The 23,813-nt window shown below is 38.4% G+C and overlaps 2 protein-coding genes across 11 annotated transcripts in view; both read left to right on the forward strand.

The window, feature by feature from the left end:
- klc1b (kinesin light chain 1b) overlaps positions 1 to 20,217 on the forward strand; it is a 33,398-nt gene extending 13,181 nt beyond the window's left edge. For 3 of the 10 annotated variants that reach the window (XM_038294731.1, XM_038294733.1, XM_038294732.1), the window contains exons 5-17: positions 19 to 247; positions 337 to 424; positions 1,885 to 1,986; positions 2,744 to 2,917; positions 4,435 to 4,534; positions 5,159 to 5,211; positions 5,417 to 5,484; positions 5,641 to 5,749; positions 5,892 to 5,900; positions 6,141 to 6,293; positions 17,552 to 17,676; positions 17,837 to 17,894; positions 18,892 to 20,217. In XM_038294731.1, the coding sequence (XP_038150659.1) occupies positions 19 to 247; positions 337 to 424; positions 1,885 to 1,986; positions 2,744 to 2,917; positions 4,435 to 4,534; positions 5,159 to 5,211; positions 5,417 to 5,484; positions 5,641 to 5,749; positions 5,892 to 5,900; positions 6,141 to 6,293; positions 17,552 to 17,676; positions 17,837 to 17,894; positions 18,892 to 18,966 (1,343 nt within the window). In that variant the 3' untranslated portion in view covers positions 18,967 to 20,217. Of the gene's footprint in view, positions 1 to 18; positions 248 to 336; positions 425 to 1,884; positions 1,987 to 2,743; positions 2,918 to 4,434; positions 4,535 to 5,158; positions 5,212 to 5,416; positions 5,485 to 5,640; positions 5,750 to 5,891; positions 5,901 to 6,140; positions 6,294 to 11,985; positions 12,139 to 17,551; positions 17,677 to 17,836; positions 17,895 to 18,891 lie in introns of those variants that run through there. The other 7 variants (XM_038294734.1, XM_038294735.1, XM_038294736.1 and 4 more) reach the window with 6 other exon arrangements.
- Positions 20,218 to 22,850: 2,633 nt separating this feature from the next.
- The window catches only part of ptk7b (protein tyrosine kinase 7b), a 105,399-nt gene continuing 104,436 nt past the window's right edge, over positions 22,851 to 23,813 (forward strand). Inside the window, exon 1 of the mRNA XM_038294667.1 lies at positions 22,851 to 23,412. Coding sequence (XP_038150595.1) covers positions 23,298 to 23,412 — 115 coding nt within the window. The 5' untranslated portion in view covers positions 22,851 to 23,297. The remainder of the gene's footprint in view (positions 23,413 to 23,813) is intronic.

Here is a 23,813-nt window from a genome sequence, read left to right on the forward strand (position 1 = left end):
TGGTCTTTCCTCTCACAGTGCAGCACCAACACAACAGCGCTGCCGTGGCTGCAGCCCAGCAGGGAGGCTATGAGATACCAGCCCGCCTGAGAACCCTGCACAACCTGGTGATCCAGTACGCCTCTCAGGGCAGGTACGAGGTGGCGGTGCCGCTCTGCAAGCAAGCTTTAGAGGACTTGGAGAAAACCTCTGGACATGACCACCCTGATGTTGCCACCATGCTCAACATCCTGGCTTTGGTCTACAGGTAAGGATCAACAGATACACTTGACCAGCTTCCTCCTTCATTATTTTGCTTCATTAAGCTGATCAAGTCCTGTTTCTTTAATCATGTAGGGATCAAAACAAATACAAAGAGGCTGCCCATCTGCTCAATGATGCACTATCCATCCGTGAGAAAACCCTGGGCAAAGACCACCCAGCTGTAAGCGTTCAGTTTTCATGGCAGTAGCTCACAGCCATCTGTCCCTTTATGTTTGTTTTATGTAACTGGTGAACAGGGAGGAAAACCAGCTCAGTTCTATGTTTACTGTCCTGCTCAGTCATTTGTTATTCCTCTACTAATTTATGGATTGCTGGTCATACGCCCGGAGGCAGGAAGTAATCAGTCAATAGCCGTCTGGGCCTACTCTGGCTTACAGTAAAATCCTCACCCAGGTTACAGGTTTAATTAGAACCGAAAATGAAATAATTCAGTTTCATTTGATTCAAAAAGTGAAACTTCTGTTATTTAGAGGAGAGGTTTCCCATCTGCAGCCGTTTACAGAGACTAACCTGGACGTTTTTAATCAATCCTTAATGTAATGCACGGAAATGTATTTATTATATTTATAAATAATGTTTAGAATTTGGGCTTATATGTGGCTAACACAGAAAATTAAAAGAATAATGCATATTTATCTATTTTGATCTGCACTTCTTATAGGACAATGGCAGATACCCTCCATAAGAAGGATAAAGACACAAAAAATTATTTTTAAAGAAGTTGATTGTTTAATGGGCAGTCGTGGGTGAGCGGTTAGGGTGTCAGACTTGGATCCCAAAGGTTACCGGTTCGACTCCCGACCCGCCAGGTTGTTGGGGGGAGTAATTAACCAGCGCTCTCCCCCATCCTCCTCCATGACTGAGGTACCCTGAGCATGGTACCGTCCCGCCACACTGCTCCCTTGGGGCGCCATTGAGGGCTGCCCCCTTGCACGGGTGAGGCATAAATGCAATTTCACAGTGTGCAGTGTTCACTTGGGTGTGCTGTGTCACAATGACAATGGGAGTTGGAGGAGTTTCCCAAAGGGCTTTCACTTATTATAATGTTCTCCATCCTCTATATTATTGACAATAAGTTGGAGAAAGTCGTAGAAATATTATGTTACTTTCCTGTTATGGCAGGCCTGTTTACTAATTCTTGCTGCATATAAACTGAAGATTATGTGAGAGGAAAAAGTGCTACAATAATTTGTCCAGGTCATACAAATCATTTATTAGATTTTTTTTTTTTTTGTAATGTTAAATCTTTATAGAAACTTTAGTTTGGATCTTCATTAAAATTTTCACTAAAATGATTAAATGAATCAAGTTTCTCTTGATATTTCAGTTCATCCAGATGCATATGTAAAATAACCAATCTGAAAGATTAATCTAAAAATAGTTTTTAAGATTTCTTTAGAAACACGCCCACACCCCAGAGTAAGCTAATAGAGCAATGTTGCAGCTCTTTTTGTTTAACACCTTGGAGGTTTGAGTTTTCGTAGAGCCCAGCTTGATGGAGCTTCTTGTATTTGAAGACTTTATTAGTTCTCTGGACTACAGCGGGAAAAATCACTGAAGTGCATCAGTACAAAAACAGCAGAGGGTCTAATCATTGTGTCTGTCTCTTATTCTGTCCAGGTTGCTGCAACGCTCAACAACTTGGCTGTGTTGTATGGAAAGAGGGGGAAGTACAAGGAAGCCGAGCCTCTTTGCAAGAGAGCTCTGGAGATCAGAGAAAAGGTGGGTCATGTCCCTGGACTGCACCAGCAGCACAGTCCACCGAGCAGGAAAAAGTCTCCTCAGTAACATCATCTTTGGATAGGAGAAGATGATTTTCTTAAATTGAGTGTAAAGTTCTTCTGGGGGCTGTTCCCTGGTCAGAGTGGGAATTATGGCTTTTAATTGAGAGCACAGCTGAAAATGGATACAAAGCACTAGGGAGGAGAAGCAGAAGATAGATTAGAGACATGACCAGCTGTTGAACTCTGAAGGGTAAAATGTTATCTGTTGGTCCTATTCTGAGCTCACTCGATCAGTCATCTGTCTTTTATATATTCTGTGTTCTTGCAGCAGAAAAAAAAACAAAGATCAGATGATTACAGAAATGATTTTCTAAAAACTGTCTGCAGCGTCTTACACTGATGATTTAGCTCTATTAGTGTCTCTTTGTGCATTTCTTAAAAAATGTACAATCTTACCTTTACTCTGTCATTTCCGAAATGCTTCCAGCATGTCTCTTTTAAATCCAGGAGGCTGAAATAGCTTTAATGCTCTCAGCCTTCCTGTTATCTACCTCTTGTTTTGTTTTCACCATACCTCACTGAGGTGTGGTGTGTTTTCTAATCAAGGTATTCAGATTTTTATGGCTATGGAAGTTTAGTTACTGATATCGTTAATAATGAAATTTGGACCATTCTAATCACCAACTGTTTTCTCTTTGCACCTTTAGCACAAAGACACAGTGAATTATTAGTTTTTCTCTCTGTATTGCCGTCAGGTCCTGGGGAAAGAACACCCAGATGTAGCCAAACAGCTGAATAATCTGGCCCTACTGTGCCAGAACCAGGGCAAATATGAGGAGGTGGAGTACTACTACTGCCGCGCCCTGGAGATCTACGAGTGCAGGCTGGGTCCAGATGATCCCAATGTGGCGAAGACCAAGAACAACCTGGTGAGAAAGGGGCATCCTGGCTCAGTGTTCACTCAAAGCCATTTATTTGTACACAAACGCCTCTTAATATTCTACAGAAACATACATTTTGTTTTGCTGTTTTCAGATGACCTCTGCAGAGGCCTTTGCTTTACAGATTGAATTCTCTCCACAAAGTTTCACTTTAACCCATTTAGGCCTAAAACGCCTGGAAAAAACACCTTAAAAACCTATGGCCGATTTTAAAAAATACCCCTAAAACCTGAAGTTTTTCTGTAAATTCAGCAACTGTGTCAACGCCTAGTAAATTATTGATATCTCAGCTTCTGTAGCAGATAGAACTCAAAATATATTTTATCTTTGAAATTCTTCCAAAAAAAAAAAGTGAAAAGCAGTAATCAAAAAAAAAAAAAAAAAAATTCAACCTTTTATTTTTTCCATATGTGATCATGTCTTCATTGAGAATGTGCAATATAAAACGTTTTTAAAATAAAGAACAAACATTACATAAATAACTATCTGATGATTACTTATTAACAGTATTATTATGCATAATAATGCATATGTCTGTGTTATAAATTGCATACAACTTACCTCCAGATGGCCACAAATCTGTCCCGGGACATATTTTGGGGGAACTGCGTCCTGAAGAGAGGTTTACTCTGTCGCCAATAATCTCTTCGTACTGGCAACACAAGAATTCCCATGCCCATACACAGCCCAATAAATGTCTTCATCTCCGTCACAGTCACGGGTGACCACTTTGCCATCTTTGCTCTTGTTGGAGTTTGGTTTGTTTGGTCACTGTACCTATTCGTCTCGGTAACAAGATGCATCCAAAGTTCTTCATTAAAAATATACTCAAATGCCTGCAGCGGTGTGGCGTCTGCAGGCAAATCAACTTTCACTCCAGGTGTGCGGTTGAAAACACTCCGTGCATTGCGGTGGTAGTTCGATTGGTTCAGCGCGTTCAAAGTCATCATTTTCATCTATACCGTCATCAAAGCCGACACACTCCTCAAAAACACTGCCTTCCGACAACTCTTCTCTGTCAAACTCCTCCATGTTTGCTTGAGAAAAAACTTCTTTCTCCTTGCTTGACTTATATGCTCTCCCGGCGTCAATGGTAGAATTACGCAACAGCGCCCCCGGCTTGAATGGTAGAAATGCATTAATGCTTTCCCGGCCTAAATGGGTTAATACATTTCAAATTTCATTTTCTGCATTTCTTTAAGCTAGCTCATTCAAGGCTGTCATTTTCTCTCAGAGAAATTAGCTAGATCTTTATTCTTTATTATATTTTTGAGGTAGTTAATGTCCTTGATCTCCTGGCTCAGTACTTTATGTTCTCCAGTTTTTATTTTTATTTTTTTATCATCTCACAGTCAGTAAAATCTTCCCAGTAAAAATGAGGCTGTATGCTGCAGTGTTGTTCCTGCATGACGCCTATGTAGATGGATTTTTCTCCTCAGGGTTTGCAGAGTTAGTGCCCTAAAATGCATCCGTATTTACATGTATTTTCTCCTGTTTCTCTGCAGGCCTCCTGCTTCCTCAAACAGGGGAAATACAAAGAGGCTGAGATTCTGTACAAAGAGATTCTGACCCGAGCTCATGAGAAAGAGTTTGGATCGGTTGATGGTAAGGAACCATAATGGATGATAGATTAGAGATTGTCATTTTCTGCCTGGATTAAATGTGTTTTATAACTAAACTGGGTTTATTCAAGCTAATATTATGTAGATGGTAAAAAAAAGATGATCTCATTCTGAGCAGGCTGCTACAGTTTACTCGGATGAAGGATAAACTGTTATGATGTTCGTTTTTTCCTGCCTGGGTCATTAAAAAGGAATCAGAAATCATTAGTCCCTGCCGCCTACGTCTTGTTTTTTTGTTTTTTTTTTAAAGCCTCTCTTATTTTCCTAAGAAGGCTGTTTAATGTGGCGTTTAGCATCATTTTCTTTCCAGCCTGCAAGAAAATGAGAAAATAGCAAAACTTGATCATTGATTAAATAATTCATTCATTTATCAAAAGGATTTATCTCTCCTGAGAATTCATTCCTCCACCTGACCTCGTTTTTTTGGTCAAATATGGCTCTTTGAGCAGTTTAGGTTGGTGACCCCTGCACTACCTAATTAAATACATGTGTTCATGTAATGCTTTTGACCCTGCAGTATGTGAGCAAGTAAATTTGTAGATGAATAAAGTATTTTGGTCAGTGTTGGAGTCCAGTTGTATATAAACCATCTCTCCTGTATCTGCAGCTCAGAACAAGCCCATCTGGATGCATGCAGAGGAAAGAGAGGAGATGAGCAGAGTAAGAACACATTCAATTAAACAAAGCTGTATGTTTGGTAGGGAAAAGCCTTCCTGGGAGTCTGAAGTATCATCCTTTTTTAAGGATTGCGTATCAGATGCAGAGGATATGTTAGTTGTGGACACAGAAAAACGCTGCCGATCAGGTTTTTAATCCGTCTTTCTCTCTCGTGTTTTTCTTTGTTTCCTCTCTGGATTATTTCCAGGGCAAGCACAGAGACAACACCCCATATGGAGAGTATGGTGGCTGGTACAAGGCCTGCAAAGTCAACAGGTGACACTAATAGCTATGTTTTATAGCTTAGTTGTAAAGCCTCCTGATGCAGCCTCTAGATGTAGTGCAGCCTTTACCAAACCTGATAGGTTTGCATTTGTCTTTTTCATCCTCTTGTGACCTTTTTAAGTAAATTTCTTTCCCTTTTTCATGCAGCCCTACAGTGAATACTACCCTGAGGAACCTCGGTGCCCTCTACCGCCGTCAGGGCAAACTCGAGGCCGCTGAGACACTGGAGGAGTGCGCTGTGAGGTCTCGCAAGCAGGTCAGCCACACCCTCTAATCCCATTTCTGCATGCCGCTTGCATACGTTCCTTTTTATTATAAATTCTGAAGAATATCCTTCATGTTAGGAGAGTAAATCTCATGGTATTTCTTTCCCTTTTCCTGCATTGCTATGGATCCAGAGCAACACAGTAAGTGCTTCATCTCTGTTGGCTCCCATTGAGCTTCCACCTCTCCCCCCTAACATCACTCTCATCTCACAATCATTTAAAATACTTATCGGTCTCTAAAAAAGTGATGTAATTACATCAGGAGGGGCAGGAAATGGGAAATCTCTTTAATTCCCCCCATAAAACGTTTTACTCCCACCCATTTTCCCCGTGCCAATGTCCGCATCGGAGCTTGTTCTAACTATGCCTGTATCTCTGCAGGGCATCGATCCCATCCACCAAACACGTGTGGTGGAGATCCTGAAAGATCCAGAGGGCGAGAGGCGGAGGAGCAGAGATAGTCTGACCAGCGTTAAGTACGAGAGCGGCTCTGAGACCGGCGAGGAAGTGAGTATGGGCGTGGAGTGGAACGGGGTGAGTACAAATCCACTATTGAATAAACACGCTGCCTCTCTGGAAAAACCAGCCGGTGTCAGTGATTCCACAGAGAGTCTGGGCTGGTACAGAAATTCACTGCTTCTTCCTAATGTCATTTAAAGATGACACCGGTGTAAAACATAGGAGGAATCATTCCAATTTTGGACCTTTTTAAATATGTAACATTAAAATATCTTTAAAAATACTTGATTGTATTCAATGTCAATAGAACCAGAATAATACATACAGGCTCATATAAACACATGCCTTAATATTTGTTTAAATTTCCCTCAAGAAGTTGCACTTTGGCTGACATTTTTATTTTTTTTTTGGCAGCAATTAACACTTTTTAAGAGCAGTTCTTATAGAATAAGTGACAAGCTTTTCTTTGTAAAGTTATAATTAGTCTCAAACTTCCAGGAAGAAAAAAAAGTTCAGATTGTTAGGATTATTTTCCCAGAAGTGTTCAGTGAATGTTGGTGCCACCACCTTGCTTGACAGTTGGTAGTGTTTCCTTAGGTTTGAACGCTTTACTGCTCCCTGGGCACACAGGATCAGTGCAATTAATTAGTAGATGGAAGGATGTGTTCCAGTAAGGCAAACACACAACAGAGCAGGTTTTGGACGGATAAAACTAACCAGCTTAGATCCTTTAGCACGATGAAAAATGTTTAGGCTGGTAGACGGCTGGGGTCCCTGCCATGAAACAAACCAAAGAGAGTATTTTGATGTCAGCCAGAAATATTTCAGAACCTTTTTGTTGGTTAAAAATACATCTTTTTTTGCCTAGATATTAACAGTGATGTGTCCATATGTCTGAGTCTGTATGTATGTGATTCCAACTCTGTGGAAAACAGAGAATCTAAAAAACTTCACACCTAGGGCCTTAAATTAAAAGGTCAAACACATCTTCAAAAGCCACTTTATTGAAATCTTGCCTTGATGATCAGACGTTAACTTGTCTCTCTCGGGGCTGAATAGGCTGCTACATTTAGCAGGATGCTAACCTCTGCCTCTGCTCCTCATACATGGATTGCAGTATCTCAGAGCTACTTAAACTCCGGTCAGCCCAACATAACCTGCTGTACTGACATCAATGTAGACATAACAGGCTTGATTTGGCGATTACAAATTTGTGATGCAAACTATGTCCACACAGAAGGCTGCCCAGCATGCAGTGATCTTTCTGTACCAGCCCTTCGACTCCCTGCAGTTAGGCCATGTTTTTGTCCTGGAGTTGAACCTAGTTTCAGCTGTTCTAAAACTCAAAAGCTGATTGAGTGTCTTGGCATGCTCTTAGCCTCACCGTTTGCTTTACATCACATGTTTGTTTGTTTTTTGTTGTTTTTAAATGAGTGGTTCTTTTGCTGGCAGCGCTTCTTTGCAAGTGAAACTATGAAAAAGGCACACGCTCAGTCTCCGTGGCCCTGGTAACATAATACATATCCGCATCCATGCAATCTGAATCCTAGATTGAAATGTCTAATGCAGTTTAAAAGGTTCATTGCACACACGGTAGGCTAGAGGGTTGATTCTCCTTCGACATAATGAGTATCACATGTCTGCTGATTGTTTGAAGCAGATCAGGACTTTTTCTGAGAGGTTTTAAAGGGGTTTGAGTCTATAAAAAAAAAGCAACGACAGAACGGGTGTGGCAGGTAGAAAAATAAAGCCTCAGCCTGAGCTTGTGCCTCTTCATTCACTTGGCTGCAGCCACAGCCTCAGCATGCATGTTCCAGCCTGCCACTCTCACCCCCTAACATGCACTAATGGACCATGTCTGTTCCAATGGTTTCACATGAACTGAGCTCTACTGCTTTTTTTTTTCTCAGCTTGATATCTAGTGTTGTTTTTTTAACTTCCTGAAGTTTGGATGCAAATAATTTTGCATTCAAAGTTGGTCACATTTGTTAGCTCACCTTGTAAAGATGTGTGAAAAGCCTTAAAAAGTAAAATCTGTAATTTAAGTTCTTTAATCAGTTGAGGCAGATGTGGCATATTTATACTGGAATAAAGTTTGAGCAACTAACTTTACCTTTATAGTTTTTTTCCCTTTAATTTAATTATTAGATTCCCCCCCCCCCCCCCCCCCCCCCTTTAATTTCCTTTAATTTTCGTAATTTTAAAGTTTACAGAAAAAAATATTTGTTTTTGCAGATAAGACTTTGACAAAGTTGCAAACCCTCCTTAAAATATATTAAAGAATGTTTGGTTACAGCAACGTTTCCTTTACACTAAGACATAATGGGTCTGTCTGTTACCTTGGCGATCAGATATGATGCTTCTCATCTTTCCAGAAAGTTTCCATTTTCCACCCTTTTTTTCTGTCAAGTTTCAGGTGTTAGTATTTCAGCCCCATGACTGACTCCCCAACCTACCCCTGCAGCAACCTCAAAATTGTAATATTGTAAAATTAGTCCTGAGTGTGACTGATTTTGATTTAGATCAGAGGTTCTGCAACTTTTGGAAGCTTGGCATGACAAAGTTTCGCAAAGGCCTGATTTTAACTTATTGATTTAAGCAAAGTGTGTTGGAGGTGAGAGAAACACTTGAGGGCTGGAATTGCAAACCCTTGCTTTAGTCCTGACTCTTCTGATACTGTCTTCTATTTAGTTTACTCCACAGATTTTATGTTGGTTTTAGGTTAGTTAGAAGATGAAGATCAAAGAAGGCTGGTTTTTTATGCTGCCTTTATTTGCCATTGTGCTGTGAATCATTAGCGTGATGGAAAAACAAGATGTAAACATATTTCTAGTTTTCTGGCAAAGGCCTCCTACGTATCTAAAATGGTTCCCAAGACTTTTGAGAGGAGGCAGGTGAACAGTATCAGAGAGGCTCTGGGAAAGTTGACAATTAGTTCAAGGCACTTTTCTCAAATCCTGCTGTAAAGTAAAAAAAAAACAAAAAAAAACAAAAACTCTAGATGTTTGCGCCCCCAAGATGTCAATGATTGCCAAGGATGGGGAGGTAAGGAGGGAGAGAAATGCAGCAGTCTGCTCATGTTGTGACCGACAGGTTTTGTAAAGATATTTTTCCCTCCACTCTTCTCAAATTAATTTTTTTGTTTTGTTTTGGTTTTCTTAAATCTTTTCCGTTCCCTGCAGCAATGAAGGGTTGGTTTAAGGCTTTGATCACATCATTATATAGGGTGCTTATAAATGCAAAACTACTTACAAACTTAACCCCAGCAAATCTAACAGCCTATATATTAATGCAAAAGTGGCTGGTCATTATCAGAGGAGGAGAAAATGTATGTATAGAAAGAAAATGTTCCTCACTATCTCGAAAGTTGGACCCCTTTCATTAAAGTGTGAAATTATGTCCATCCATTCGTCCATCCATCCATATATTTATAAACCCTATATTATAACTCAGCTAGCCTGGGTTTAAATGAAACGGTATTTACAGATCAGTCTGTTTTTAAACAATGCAACATTATTGGACTTTCCCTTTCAGGAGCTCATCAAGTCTGTGTTGAAGCAGTTTGGTAAACAGGTTGCTAATCCAGATGAGAATGCATCTGTTTCATGTCAAGTTTTGTTTATTTTTTAATGTGTCATTAAAGGCATGATCGGACTGAATATTGTATGTGTGCCTGCAGAAGCTTTGTTTTCTCACATTCAAACCACTGCTTTTTAAACCTTTCCTTGTTTTGCTTTTCTCCTCCCTCATTCACCACTAACATGTTTCCTCGTTGATTTCTCTTGCCATGACAACCAATCAGCCTGCCAATCAAATGTCCTTCTCCCCTTGGCAGTCAGTGGATTGTACTCTCCCTGGTAAAGAATGCAGGTCTGGGTTGGATGATGCATAGCGATAATTAAAAGAGCTTTATTAGCCATCTGTTATAACGATGAACCATCATTTAATAATAGTATTAGGGTTTACAGGGATTTGGATAGTTTGTTTGCTTAAAATGAGGTTTTAGCAACTCGCCGTCAGCATATTTGGTGCAGTAGGTGTTCTGCAGGTGTCGTGCATCTGCAGTGTGCACCCAGTTACTGTGCACTCTCTGCCCAGTTCAGGCTTTCCTGTACCCAAGGAGAAAATAGAAAGAGCTGAGTCACACAGACTGCATCGCTGATCTGACTGCAGGTTCTAGGTTGACTTCATTTTTTTTATGGAGAAATGCAGCTCCCAATGCTGCGGCAGTTTTACGTCACACAAATTTAGCATCGTTTTAGGGATGTAAATCAGATGTTTGCTTCCACGCCATCTGGAAATGAGGGAAAATATAGCATATTTGCTTTCAGTATTTTCCTGATATAACCTATTATATTTCTGTTGTATTTTTTTTCTGCAAAGTCAGGGGTGTATAATATTCATACTGCAGTCAGAATCACACTCTAGCAAATCAGGTTATGAAAGTAAAACACTCCCCTTTATTATAAGCCATTTAGAAAGCTGACAAAGTCTGAAAGCACTTTTTTAATAAACATGATATAATTTCTCTTTTTACAGAATTTATTCTACATAAATATTTTTTGATTGTGCAAAAAAAGAAACTACAGTAAAACCTAAAGAAAGAATTCAAGGACGAAATACACAAGTTTCACCAGGAAGCGTTTCACTGGATGAGACAAAGCCAGTCCAGAGAATTTCTAAATGAAAAAGATCAAGAAAAAGGTCAGAATCTACAGCCTGTGGTTACCAAACATGGGGTGCAGATAAGCATTTTGTTTTCAATGGCTCAAATGCTGATATTAAAAGGTAACCAGGTTCAATCTCTGCACCAATGTTACTGTCTGGATTAGGGCCAACACTGTTTAGATGGAGGCAGGATGAGGGACAGTAAAGACAAACAAAATTATTGTATCCCTCTCGGTTAGTTTATTTTCATACTGACTGGTTTTAATAGCTGTTATTTTATTGGAACTAAATAGTCACATCTACTGCAGGGTGTTTCATGCTGTCATAGAATACATCAGTACCTGCATTAAAACTCAGTTTATTTTAATTTTGTAATCCACTCCAGATCTGATGTAATAACATTTGGTTAGATGATGGCTATAAATAACCTCTAGTAGCAGAAGGTCACTAGATTTAATTTTGGATTTATCCTTAACTGGATTTAAATAAGCAGCAATATGTTGCAATACAAAGCTTTTAGAATAGTTAACAATTGAGTTATGAGATCTTGACTTTATCACCTCTATAATATAGGAAACAAAGTTGGCTACAACTGGAAGTTGCAGGTATGAAATAATATAAGGAAGAAGTGAGGAAATGGCTCTGGAATAAGGGAGGAAATAGGAAAAGGAGGGAATAGAGGAAAAGTCTCTTTAAAGATGTAACCAGTCTAAAAAATACTGAGCTATAGCTTATAGAAACAGAATGAATCAATATCATGGGTGTATATTCAGGTGGTGGGACAGGTGAGAACAAAGTTGAACTCGAAGAACCCAGTAAACCAGTTAGCAAGAAAATGTGATGGTATTTCTTTAGGTTTTTTTTTAATATTGCCTCAATTAAAGGCAGTATTAGTGCCCTTTTTATTAGAGATTAGAAATTAGCTGGAATATTAAACTAGAAGCGTTTGTATTTGTCCTGTGATATCAGTGGGACCTCTGTGGATCAGTAAAAGGATGAAGTCAGGGAGGTCTAGCATAGGAAGCCCGGAGCAGAGCTTTTAATCTCACAATATCTGCCCTTTTTTTTGTCCTGTTTTTGTCTCTTTCTCGTTTATCAGGCCTAAGCCATCAAGATTATTCCTTCATGCTTCTCTCCTCCCCCCAACACAGTAATAAAGGGATGTGTGTTGTCGTTCCCTCTGGGCTCCTTTGTCCCTCCAAACCAACAGCTCCTCTACCGCTCCCGGGTCCCCCTCCTGCAGCAGAGACTCCCCTCTCCTGGTTGTCATCTCTGTTTCCTGCTCAACTGGCAACTGTTGGGACGTTTGGTCTTCTCATCTCTGCTCTGGTGTTGCTCTCGCTATCCTTTCCTGTCACTAACCAATGTCGGTCTTTCTTTCAGCTTTTTCTCTCACTTCACTTTAGAGGAAGTTTTGTGTGTGTGTGAGTGAGTGCAATGTATCCTTGTGAGGACGTCACTTGTACGTTATTTTCCTCCTCTTTAGAATGTATTTATACTTTATTAATGGGTCATATTTATTTTGTTAAGGTGGAAAAGGAAGTGATGAGAGTTACCTTGGAGTTAGCACGTTCTGCAGTTTATCTCACAGAAGTTGTCGGTCTGGCCAAAACACTCGAAGCCTCAAAGTGAAAGTTTAGCTAAGCATTAGCTGCCATGTTGGTGCCTGGATTTTTGCCACTTTATGTTTTTTCAAATGATTATCTTTCCCTGTTATTTTATTTTATTTTTATATATTTTTTTTTACCTAACGCCTGGCTTATTAATGGTACTGTTTAATCCCTCTTTGTGGAGGCGCCAGCAGGGAAAGTAGCTTTTTTTTTCTTTCTTTTTTTTTACGTCAGATGTTGCCAGACTTTTGTATCACTATTGTTTACATTAGAAAAATATAAAAGGTTTTTAATAAGTTTGGCCCAGCATGAAAGTGGTGGTGTTTCTCGCCTGTTGGGGGAAGAATAGACTTTTACTCGATGTCAGGAAGCTGCTGTTGCCATGGTGATATGTTCTGGTCGCTCCAATCAGCTAGAGTTTGGTTTGACGGTGTTTAGGAAGGCTCTGCTCTGCCATGATGCTGTTAGGGCGCGACGTTTACAAACACTTATTTTTTGGTTGCGCAGGTCAGTTTTTCATTCTCCCTGATCATCCAAGGTTCAAACGTAGACTGAGCAGACGCCACCCTCTATTCATCGTTTTTTAAATACCATAAATTCAAACTTGTGCCCCTAAAAATATCAATGTTAAATTTTTTTATAATCATTCCAGCTTATAAAAATATCCAGAAGTAATAAAAACTTTAGAAGCCCAGAATATTATGACAGTGATGCTAATAAGTGTTTGTAAACGTCTCACCAGTATATTTCATGTTAAAAGCAGAGACCAACTGGAGCATTCAGCACAGATATCAGCCACCTGAGAGATTCCCTAGATGTAAAAGATGGCTTTTAACCCTTCGTATGCTAAATACCCAGAGCTGATTTGATCCGACGGCGTTAAAGGTTTACCCTCATGCGGTAACTTAACAGACGACAGGGTTTCCCTTTGTCGGTGTGAATATACGTCTATTGCAGTGGTACAGTCGCATTCGAACGCAAAGCTTCATGGGTTGTGCTGCCTTTGTTTCTTGTTGCACAGCATAAATATTGTAGCTTTGGTGAATCCTGTCTTTTTTTGGCATCAGAGGTTCAGTGCGAGTGTCTCCTCACTGTTTACCTTAACCGAATGTGAGTGATCTTAACATCTTGAAAGTGTAATTGTTAGGCTGTATTTATAGATTTGACAGCTGCATTCACTCTCTGGCTTTTTAGTGTACTACATGCCTTGATTCTTCATTCCTTTCCATTGAGTACACCTATACATCTAATGCAACTTTGAACAAAAATAAATAGTGTTCACCCAGTTATGATGATATTGCTGTTAGTGGAATGCTTGCTTATTTATTGAACTGTCTATTCTCAACCTATAGAGTGTGACTTTTGTTTCTATTTGTGAAAGAACATAAAATCATGAGCTTTAGAAGCATTATCTTAGTGTGTAGGACTGCGTTATATCTATATATTCACCATTCTGCATTGTGATGATTAATGCATCAACACTTGTTGGTATTCTCAAATAAAGTTTTTCATTTGTGAGCGTTTGTCTCTTTCTTTGCTGTGGATGAAAACCTCAATGTGAGCAAAAGGAGAAATCCATAGGTGCCCACAGCACCTCCTGCTGGTGAAACTCTTTTAGTAAAAATATAGTGATGGCGGCATCACCACTGTTTGCCCTTCATTACTTCTTCAAAGACTGGTCCAGCTCTGGATGGATGGATGGATGGATGAAACACCATCACGTTTTTCATTAGTGTAAAGAGGCCGTCTGACTATGGCAGCTTGCATATAGCTGTGGAGTACGGAAAAGTTCTATTTGATCACTATACAGCAACTTTGTAAAGGTTAAGGCTTTTTGGGGAAGTGTAAACTCAGCAGAAAAAAATGGGGGAAAGAAGTTCAGGATAACTGTACCCTTACTAGATAAAGTTTAATATAAAAAAATAATAATAAATATGATGTAACCAGTAAACTTCTGGTAGCAGCTTTTCAAAATAAAAGATAACATGTCATTCTAATAAAGGGCTGTTATTTTTTTTTTATGTAAAATCCCCAAACCACATTTCTTCTTCTGTGGTTTTATTGTAGTGTTGTTGTTTTTTTGGTGATCAAATTATTGAAAAAGTGAGAGGATGTATATATATTTTTCAATGTATTGTGAGATATATGACCCACAGTCTTGGGATAAGGACAGGAAAAAAATTGGACTGTCTATTTTTCCCCAGAAAGCCTATTAATTTGTCTAATAAAGAAGGAATAAACTGATATTTTGAAGTTTTAAGAAATTTAACAATTTTATAGTAAAGTAAATCAATTTTACTGGAGTGAATTATTGTTTGTTGTGATGCTAAAATCTTCTTTAGCAAGTCTATGTTGATACTTTAGATTATAGCTGCCAGCCTATGCTCGTAAGTCTCTACAGTCAAAACTATAAAGTAAAAGTTTGAAATAAACTTGTGGGATTAAAAAATGTTGAACAATCCCTGAACTTTACCTCAGCACAACCAACCATGAATAGGATGGGAAAGAAGGTTAGAAAGAATAAATTTCTAGTTGAGAATTTATTTTTCCTTCTGTATCATTTATTTAGAATCAGGTATTTGTTGATACAGACTAATATTCTGATACGTTATTAAGGTCTGTGTATTAATTAATTATTTACCTTTTAATTTATTCCACATTCAACGCACTAAAGTAACAGATTATTGTGTTCATCTGAGTTCCTGGATGACCTCCTAATCAGCTGCTCCTATACTGGGTTGCTTAAAAAAATCTGCTATAAAGCCGCTAATAGAGATATAGCTTTATAATTTCAGGGTTCCCGCGGGTCCTTAAAAAGTCTTAAAATAAATCTAAGGCCTTAATTGGTATTAAAATGTCTTAAATCAGTCTTTCTTAGGTCTTAATTTTTAAAACATCATAAAAAGGATTATTTTTATTACGATTTATTTTTGTAGTCTAAATAAAACATTAAAATTGACAATTTTTATATTTTATTAAAAAAAAAAACGACACGCCATTATTGGTTTCGTCCCGATAGCGGAACCAATAAAAGCGTTGTTGCGGCCGGGACATTTGGAAGATGCAGCATTTACTTTTTCTCTGGAAAATATGAGCAATTCGAAACGTTGGTGCAAAGATTTATGTTAAAATAAACCTTTAGGTTAAGTTGTCGCAAGCGGGTTTTACTTGTGTTTCGTGTAAATTTGGTCTGAAATTTTTATTTCAAGTGGCATTAAAAAGTTTTAAATTTCACTTGCGTTATGCTGTAGGAACCCTGAATTTGTTTATACAGGTTTTCCGTAGTTCATTAAAAATCATTAAATGTCATTAAATTATAATTTTTCTTAATTAAGGCCTTAATTTGCATTAAAATTCATTAAATGTGTTTATTGTGGCATTTTAAATGCTTTCTTAAAAAAAAAATTTATTTATTAAAAAAATTTTGTCAAAACATATCACAATATGTTTGTCCGGAACTGCGTCCGGTTGATCGCAAAGCCGTATGTTTAGAAAAAGCTTTCAATAAAAGTGGCTGGAAAACGGGGAATTTGAGACATGCCTGCAGCCTGCCGATGGGTACCTGTTGGTGGCATTAAAATTATTTCTAAGAGCATTAAAAAGCATTAAGTTAGAGTTATTCGTTCCTGTATAAACCCTGTTATGAATTTATTAATGAGTCAATACATTGAAATAATTGTCAGCTAAGTTAGTAATTGATTAATCATTACATGGACAGTAGAGACCTTAAAACACGCCTTAAGCTGACAGAGCGACCCACCTTGAGTTATTTAATTATTCCACAACTGTTAAAAAAATTTACATTTTGCATTTCAGACAAAAAAAAACTTTTTCTTCTGTCAATATGCTCTATCCAAAACTAATCAAGAGGATACAAGTCTTCTTTGAGGAACCTTTTTCTTTCAGTTTATTAATCGATTATTCACAAAAAAAAATCAACAGATTAATCAATTTTCAAAATAATGATTTGTTTCAGCCCTGAACAGATTAGTAATCAGATGACGACACTCAGACATCAAAACGACTGCATGGATTTGGAGTCGAGTTGCATCACACTTTAACAGCAGAACCTTTATTAACCACCTTCCAACAAATAAACTTCAGCTAAATTGTAATTTTATGGCTATGAGACTACAGCTCATTAGGTATGTGCTTTGCACCAAGTATGGAGGGAATAACTTTAAGCTGCTTCACCTGAAAACGATGGCAGATGTATTATGTTTTACTGAAAGGGTTTAATCAAAAGACCTGGATTTGCTACTTTTATTAAGGTAGTCAGGATAAAATACAATAGAAAATCCCTTTATTGTCCCACAATGGGGAAATTCTGGTGTTGACAGCAGCATAAATATTATAGAAAAAAATGGTCACACAAATGTGAACCTTAGAAGAAATAACATAATAGTGAACAGTTTAATACTCTACTGTAAAGTGTTTTCATAATATAAGTAATTTGCATATTCACCTATGGATATTTTTTTGAATAATAGATTGTTATTTAACTGACTAAGACAGAAACTGTACAAATTCAGCATTAATGTAACAACTTATTGAGGCTGTGAACAGTGGTGGTTATAAAGTCTTACAGCTGCTGGGAGGAAGGATCTGTGTTAACGCTCCCTGGTGCATTTAGGGTGCAGCAGTCATTGAAGGAGCTCTCCAGTTCAGTAACAGCGTTATGCATGGGGTGGGAGACATTATCCAATAGGGAAGTTAATTAATTAGGATCTTTTTGTTTCCCACCTCCTGCCCTCTGGACCTCTTGCAGTCCAGAGGGCATCCAATCCCAGTAACCATAATAATTGCCCCACCTGCTATTTCTTTTGAGTTTAGCTCTAATGGTTTTATATCAAGGTAAAAAATTCACAGCAGAAACTAACTTGCATGTCCTTTCCTGTCCTGCAGCACTTATTCACTAAATTCTCTTGCTTTGCATGTTCACAAATTCACTGTTGAGATTTGAAGATAAATATGATAGATGCACAAACAGGTGCTTCTAAATGTGTGAATGGGTGGCTCTGTCAGTAAAAGGTTGACGAGTCTGTGTGTCCTCAGGATGGCAGTGGAGCTCTGCAGCGCAGCGGTTCTCTGGGGAAGCTCCGAGACGTCTTGCGTCGCAGCAGCGAGATGCTGGTGAAGAAGCTTCAGGGCAACGGTCCACCTGAACCTCGCAGCACCAAGTAATTACCCTAAACATTTGGTCTGAAGTAAATGTAAAACTACAAAATCAAATAGTGTTTTGGTTTTTTCATCTCTTATCACTGCATCTTCTGAAATCAGCTGTTTAATTCAGCAGATATACAGGATACTGTATAAACATGTCTGTTGTTACTTTACCAGCATGAAGAGAGCCGCTTCGCTTAATTTCCTGAACAGAACAAGTGACGACTCATTCCAGGTGAGGAAGTCAGTTTAACGTCCTTTCCTCCAGAGGTTTTGTCCCATTACAGATACAGCTTTGATGCTGCAGACCAACGAAATACTGCAATGTTTAGGAAACAATGGAGTATATAGAGACTCAAAAACATACCTTTAGCTCACAGAGTGACCCACCTAGAGCAGCAATTATACCAAAATTGTGTTACAAAAAAAAAATGTAAACGTTTTGCATTTAAGATACCGGTACTAATCTTTTTCTTCTGTCAGTATGCTCTATCCAGGACTTTCACCCGGCTTAATTCTGTAAAAAAAAATCTTTAAATTTACATTTTGCTATCCAATTATTTTTAATCGAAAAAAATAACTGACAGATTAATCGATTTGCAAAATAACCGTTAGTTGCAGCCCGAATGTTAACCCTGTAAGACACCATGTTCAACACCCAACTTCTCTGATACCCAGAAATAAAATTAATTGCATTCATGAGCCCAATATTTAGCTACATTTTGGTCACATCAGACCAGCAGCCCTTCTTCCACATGACTGCAGGTTTTCCTACATAGTTTAAGATAAACTGCAGACAGGACTTCTTATTGGGTTTTTTGTCTGTTTTATTTTTTTGTTATTGCAACACCATCTTACCATTTTTCTATAATAGCTACATTTGTTAGATTAGGAGACAAACCGTTGTCCTTTCTACAAATTCTTGTATCTCTGCAGCTGCTTCAGAAGCTGAATGCTTCTCTGAATGCTTTCCTATGATCCATTATTTATATTCAGGACAATTAGTGGAAAAACACCAATTTTGTTAATCGTGGATTCCTTTTCTTCCACTTAGTATCTACTGCACATAAAACCTTAACTAGATACATTAAAGTTTGTTTTTGTACAGAAAAATGTGCAAATATTGAAAGAAAATCACTTCTTTTGATAGTAGCTGTATGAATGTAGCTAGATGTTAAATTAACTTCTCTTTCTTCTGTGATGCTTCATCCACGTATCTGTCTGCTTGTCAGAATCGAGGAGGCGGTAACTTCAGGGAAAGCCGGGGCCTGAGCTCCAGCACCGTGGACCTGTACACTGGAAACTGAGTGGCATGAGAGGACAAGCCTCGACATCACTACACGTTTTGATGGATGACAGATATGTTTCTACGCCGGCTCGGCTCCTGAGCCATAGCGACGACTGACAACACTACCATGCAGAACCAGCTCCTTAAACACACAGCTGGCTGCTAATTGTCCCCCCCCCAAAAAAAAAATAAAAAATCCCAGACCTCCACAGTTGAAGTTCTCTGCATACCTGACATGTTATGGTTTTTAAGTGTTTGTTTTCTGCTGACAGACAGCCTTACCCCCCCCATCCTGTTCCAGTGCCTCATTAACACGTGTTGGACCCCATCTCTGCCAATCATTCAGAATCGGCTGCACTTTAAATTGGTTTGTTGCCATAAAGTCACTCATTCTGCTTGAATTTTTTTCCTCTCATCTGATTTTTGTGACTTCCTGTCTCCTTGTGCCATTTGACGGTTTTATCCTTTCAAGCAAATAAAGAAACTGTAGACTTTGTGGTTTGATAAAGATTAATGTGAAATGACCCCTCCTAAACTGTTAAGTCGTTTTCTTGCCTTCTGAGATTTAATTTCCAATGATTTGGAAGCCTTGGGGTACAGGTTGAAAGGTTTCTCAAACACCTGATTTTAAGTTGTGTGAAAGTACCTGCTGCTTTAGCCTATATGCTTATTACCGGTAGTTAAATAAATGTTTCTGCTCCGCTGCTAGACTTGATTCCTCCTCCAGAAAAATGCAGACTCCTGGAGTTGCTTCCGACTCAAAAATCTGGAAAACCCTTTTTAGAGTGTGTGTATATAAATAATAATAATAAACAAGGGCTGCTTTATATCTCGGGCTGTATGGCTTTAACATATTTGTATTGCTGTGCAGGAACGTCTTTGTAAGTAAGCACCAGCTACCAGTGATCAGGATGGAGACGGCATGTTTTTGCAAAGCTCTCAGGTGGTGGGTTTTTTCTCACTCATGGAATTTTTACTTAAGCTTCTCCTTAAAGCTGGATTGCCATAATTAAGTTTTATTTTTTTTTATAAGTCTCCCTTACTTTAAAATAGTTTTTCCATGTATATTTTGTGAGAATAAAAATATCAGATCATAAGAGGACAAAATCTAAGTGCTGATCAAGATCCTTTGGTGGGAAAGAGACTGAATGTTTTGCATGTAGAGTGTAAAGTGCATTAGATTGGACCAGATTAATGAAGAGTCTCATGTTTAATCAGTAGCCTGATGGCATTTCTCTGATGTGGATCCTTCAATAAAAAAGGTTTTTTTGATTCAAAGATCTCTTGTCATATTTTTCTTTTTAGACCTTTGCTGTTGCTGAGTAGGAAAGATGCTCAGATCTTCAAACTGATCTTTAACTCCTCAAAGATCCTTTACCTCACAGGTGTCAAACTGTCATCAAGGGAGTCCAATCTGAACATGATGACTTGATGAGATGAATGGAGTCTGGTGTGCTATTGTTTGGTTGGAAAGAAAACCTGCAGGCACACGGCCCTTTCTGGAACCAGTTTGACACCCCTGCTTTGCGTCCTGTATGATTAAATTACTTCTAGATCCTCATCCTCTGCTGAAATCAAAATCAGACCCTGAGGTTCTCCAGGACTGCTTACTACACCTTCACCTCAAGGAGCTGCTTTGCAAAATAACTCACTCTGGAAACAAGCCTGACTTGTGGATTCAAAGAGTCACATCACTTATTACAAAATCAGTAAATAATTCAAACTTTGTCCTTCAAAGCTGTGGTTTAGTTTATGCAACTTCTGTTGCAATATAGTTATGTGCTCATTTTATTTATTTTTTACTCCACAGTTGAAGTTAAACATGAAGCACTCTTGTTTATTTTTGATAAGGTGATAGTACATTGAATTAAATGAAGCAATAATTGAAGTTTTTTGTATAAAATGAAGACAAATATTTCATTTGGTGGATTAGATTAGTGTAATATTTTAAACTTTGCTTAAAGAACCTGGGAAGTTTCATCTCGTCAAAATCCTGCTTTTATTTCCCTGATGACAACAGGAAATGGATTGTTAGACTACTAGCCTCTAGTTGGCTTCAAGTTTGGAATTAGGGTGTTTCTTAAATCTAATGATCTTCAAAGACCTCAGATTTGTGGGTAAATTGGGTCATCTCTGAAACATGCAGCGACCTCATGTTTTCATAGACCTGAGCAGCTCCTTTAGACCAGGATAAAACCTGCAACTTTGCTATGTATATATATATATATATATATATATATATATATATATATATATATATATATATATATATATATATATATATATGCAGTTATTTTTTTTATTAGTTTTATAGTGTTTTTTATACATATATATATATAAATACATATATATATATATATATATATATAAATACATATATATATATATATATATATATATATATATATATATATATATATATATATATATATATAAATGCATATATATATATATATATAAATACATATATAAATATACATATATTAAAAGGTTTAGTGTTCATTTTGTGCTTGTTTTTTCTCTTTTTCAGGAATGCTATTTTTGTGTATTTTATATAAATGGTGCTAAATAAAATCTAATTGCAAAATACACCAAGGCAAATTAATTATCTGATATTTTTGTTAAACAATAGTTTTTTTTTTTTTTGTTTGTTTGTTTTTTATTTGCATCATATAAAAAGGTGTTTTTAAATGAAGGATCCATTTAAACCAGAGGGTCGCACTGTTGTACTCCTGATCCAAAGTGAGGCACCGGAAGCTGCACTGATGGAAAAGTTGCGCATCAAGCGTCCGGAAATATAGGCGACGCGTAAAGGAAGTTAAGAACTCCATCATCAATAAATAAAATTATTAATAAAACATGAGCATTACCAAGGCTTAGAGATATCTATGAAATGACTGAAGGCAAACATGGATGTTCCTGGAAATGAGTTTGAACAGATATGCTGAAGGAGCTGGAGAGATTCAGCAGGAAGAATCTGTCATTAAGAGAGCTAATACATTTATTGGGCCTTGATGGGAGATAAAAACGCAATAATTGAAAGAACCCCACATAAAACAGTATTTTCAGTCAACTAAGTTATTTAATTCATGTTGGGGACTTGCTCTAAAAGAGGACATTACGATTAAAGTTTGTTTATATAAAATCCTTTCTGCACATTCCTAGAATATGTCATGTTTGTACTAAAACATGTGACAGACTCATGTTGTAGATAAAAATAAATCTCATGAAAAAAAGGATAGGTTCTTTTTTCAGTTTTTATTTTACTTTAAAAAAGACAATGCCATAAATTAATAGATTTTATCCAAAAGAGAAGGATGTAAAAACAAACACATAAAAAAAAACATTTTATTAGTTGTTTTATTCTGTCGTGCCATAAGATGTGAAAAAATAGACAAAAACACATAAAAAAAACTCTACAGTCATAGTTGGGTCTATTTGTTAAATTCTTTTTAAATTTAAAAATATTAGGTTAGATTTCATTTTTGGACATAAATATTAAGATTGCATATCATTTTATTATTGTCTCCCTTTCATCTCTTCTTTCTTTCATCTTTTCTCCTTTTTTCTGTTTTTCCTTTCCTGTTCTACTGACTTTGCAGTGTCCATATAATCTGTAAATCTCCCTGCATGAATTATAATAAAAGTATTTATATGCATAAATCAAGCGGAACACTATAGCGATAGCCGTACTGCTCCACTTGTGAAAGAAAAATCTGTTGATTTTTTGCATATCCCATGGTTTCCATTTAGAGTGGCCTAGTCAAAGTCCGGATTTAAATGTCAATGACTTCTTTCAGTAGTTCAGGTATGCTTTGTGGCTTTTATTGTGAAAGGTATGGACTGGAATCGGTTTAAGCGTTTCCAGCCCACTTTACCAGATGCGTAGAGAGTGAGAGAGAAAAAAACCCACTCCACCAGAGACTGGGAAGTGGGAGCAAGCAGAGTTGGGATCTGAGCGGTGTGAATCTCGCTGTGGCAGCGGGGTGAAGGAGGTTCTGGTTCTGCGCTCAGTCGGAACCGCGCAGCGCGCTGGAATGAGTGAGAGGAGCAGACAGCAGCTCTCCCTCTCTCAGCCACCTGGAAGTTTAGGGCCGCCTTCAAACTTTCGTCGGGGCTGCTCGCTCTGAGCTCAGTGTAGCTGGTCCGTTTGGTTCCTCCATGGTCCTGCCTGGTTCTGGTCCAACCAGGTGAACTGCTGAAGCCGTCCGGGCTGCGGGGAGCTGCGTGGAGCTGCGGGGCTGGGCTACCTGTGCGCATACGGAGACTCCACTCTCTGTTTGACTCGACTGAGTTTTACGCGCTTCTGCTTTAATCGGAGGAACCGCACTGGGATCCATTAGGACGGTCATGGAGCTACAGACAGGGGCTGGAAGCCTGCGGAGGGACGGCGGGGTGACCTCCAGGGTGACCCGGAGAGGAAAAGCTCCTCTATGCGCTGCTGGACTCATCCTCTGCTTCCAAGGTCGGTACCAATGTGTCCACCGAGCATGCTCTGCTTGGTCAAACACTCTCACTAATTAATAATTAAAATGATCAGTTCATTGAGATTTCCGCCTGGATGGACATCAGGGGGACAGCTGTTGGACTAACTATCCAACCAGATGAGCATCATGTAGTGCAGATCTGAAGACTTGGAGCTAAAGTTTGTTTTTGGGGTCCCCCTCCTCCCCCCCGTGGATCCCCTCCCCCATTGGTCCCTGCAAGGAGGGGAGAAATCACCGAAAATGAGTGCGCAAACCTAGTCTGCGTGCGTAATGAATCCATAGGTGCCGCACATTGACTGCATCCAACGCGCTCCTTCCTCTGGGGAGATGTCCTGCAGTGTTTCATGTCCTGCAGAGCCTTCATGTCCTGCAGAGCCTT

The sequence above is a fragment of the Cyprinodon tularosa genome, unplaced genomic scaffold, assembly GCF_016077235.1.
Source record: "Cyprinodon tularosa strain WSP-4 unplaced genomic scaffold, ASM1607723v1 ctg343, whole genome shotgun sequence".
Lineage (NCBI taxonomy): Eukaryota > Metazoa > Chordata > Actinopteri > Cyprinodontiformes > Cyprinodontidae > Cyprinodon > Cyprinodon tularosa.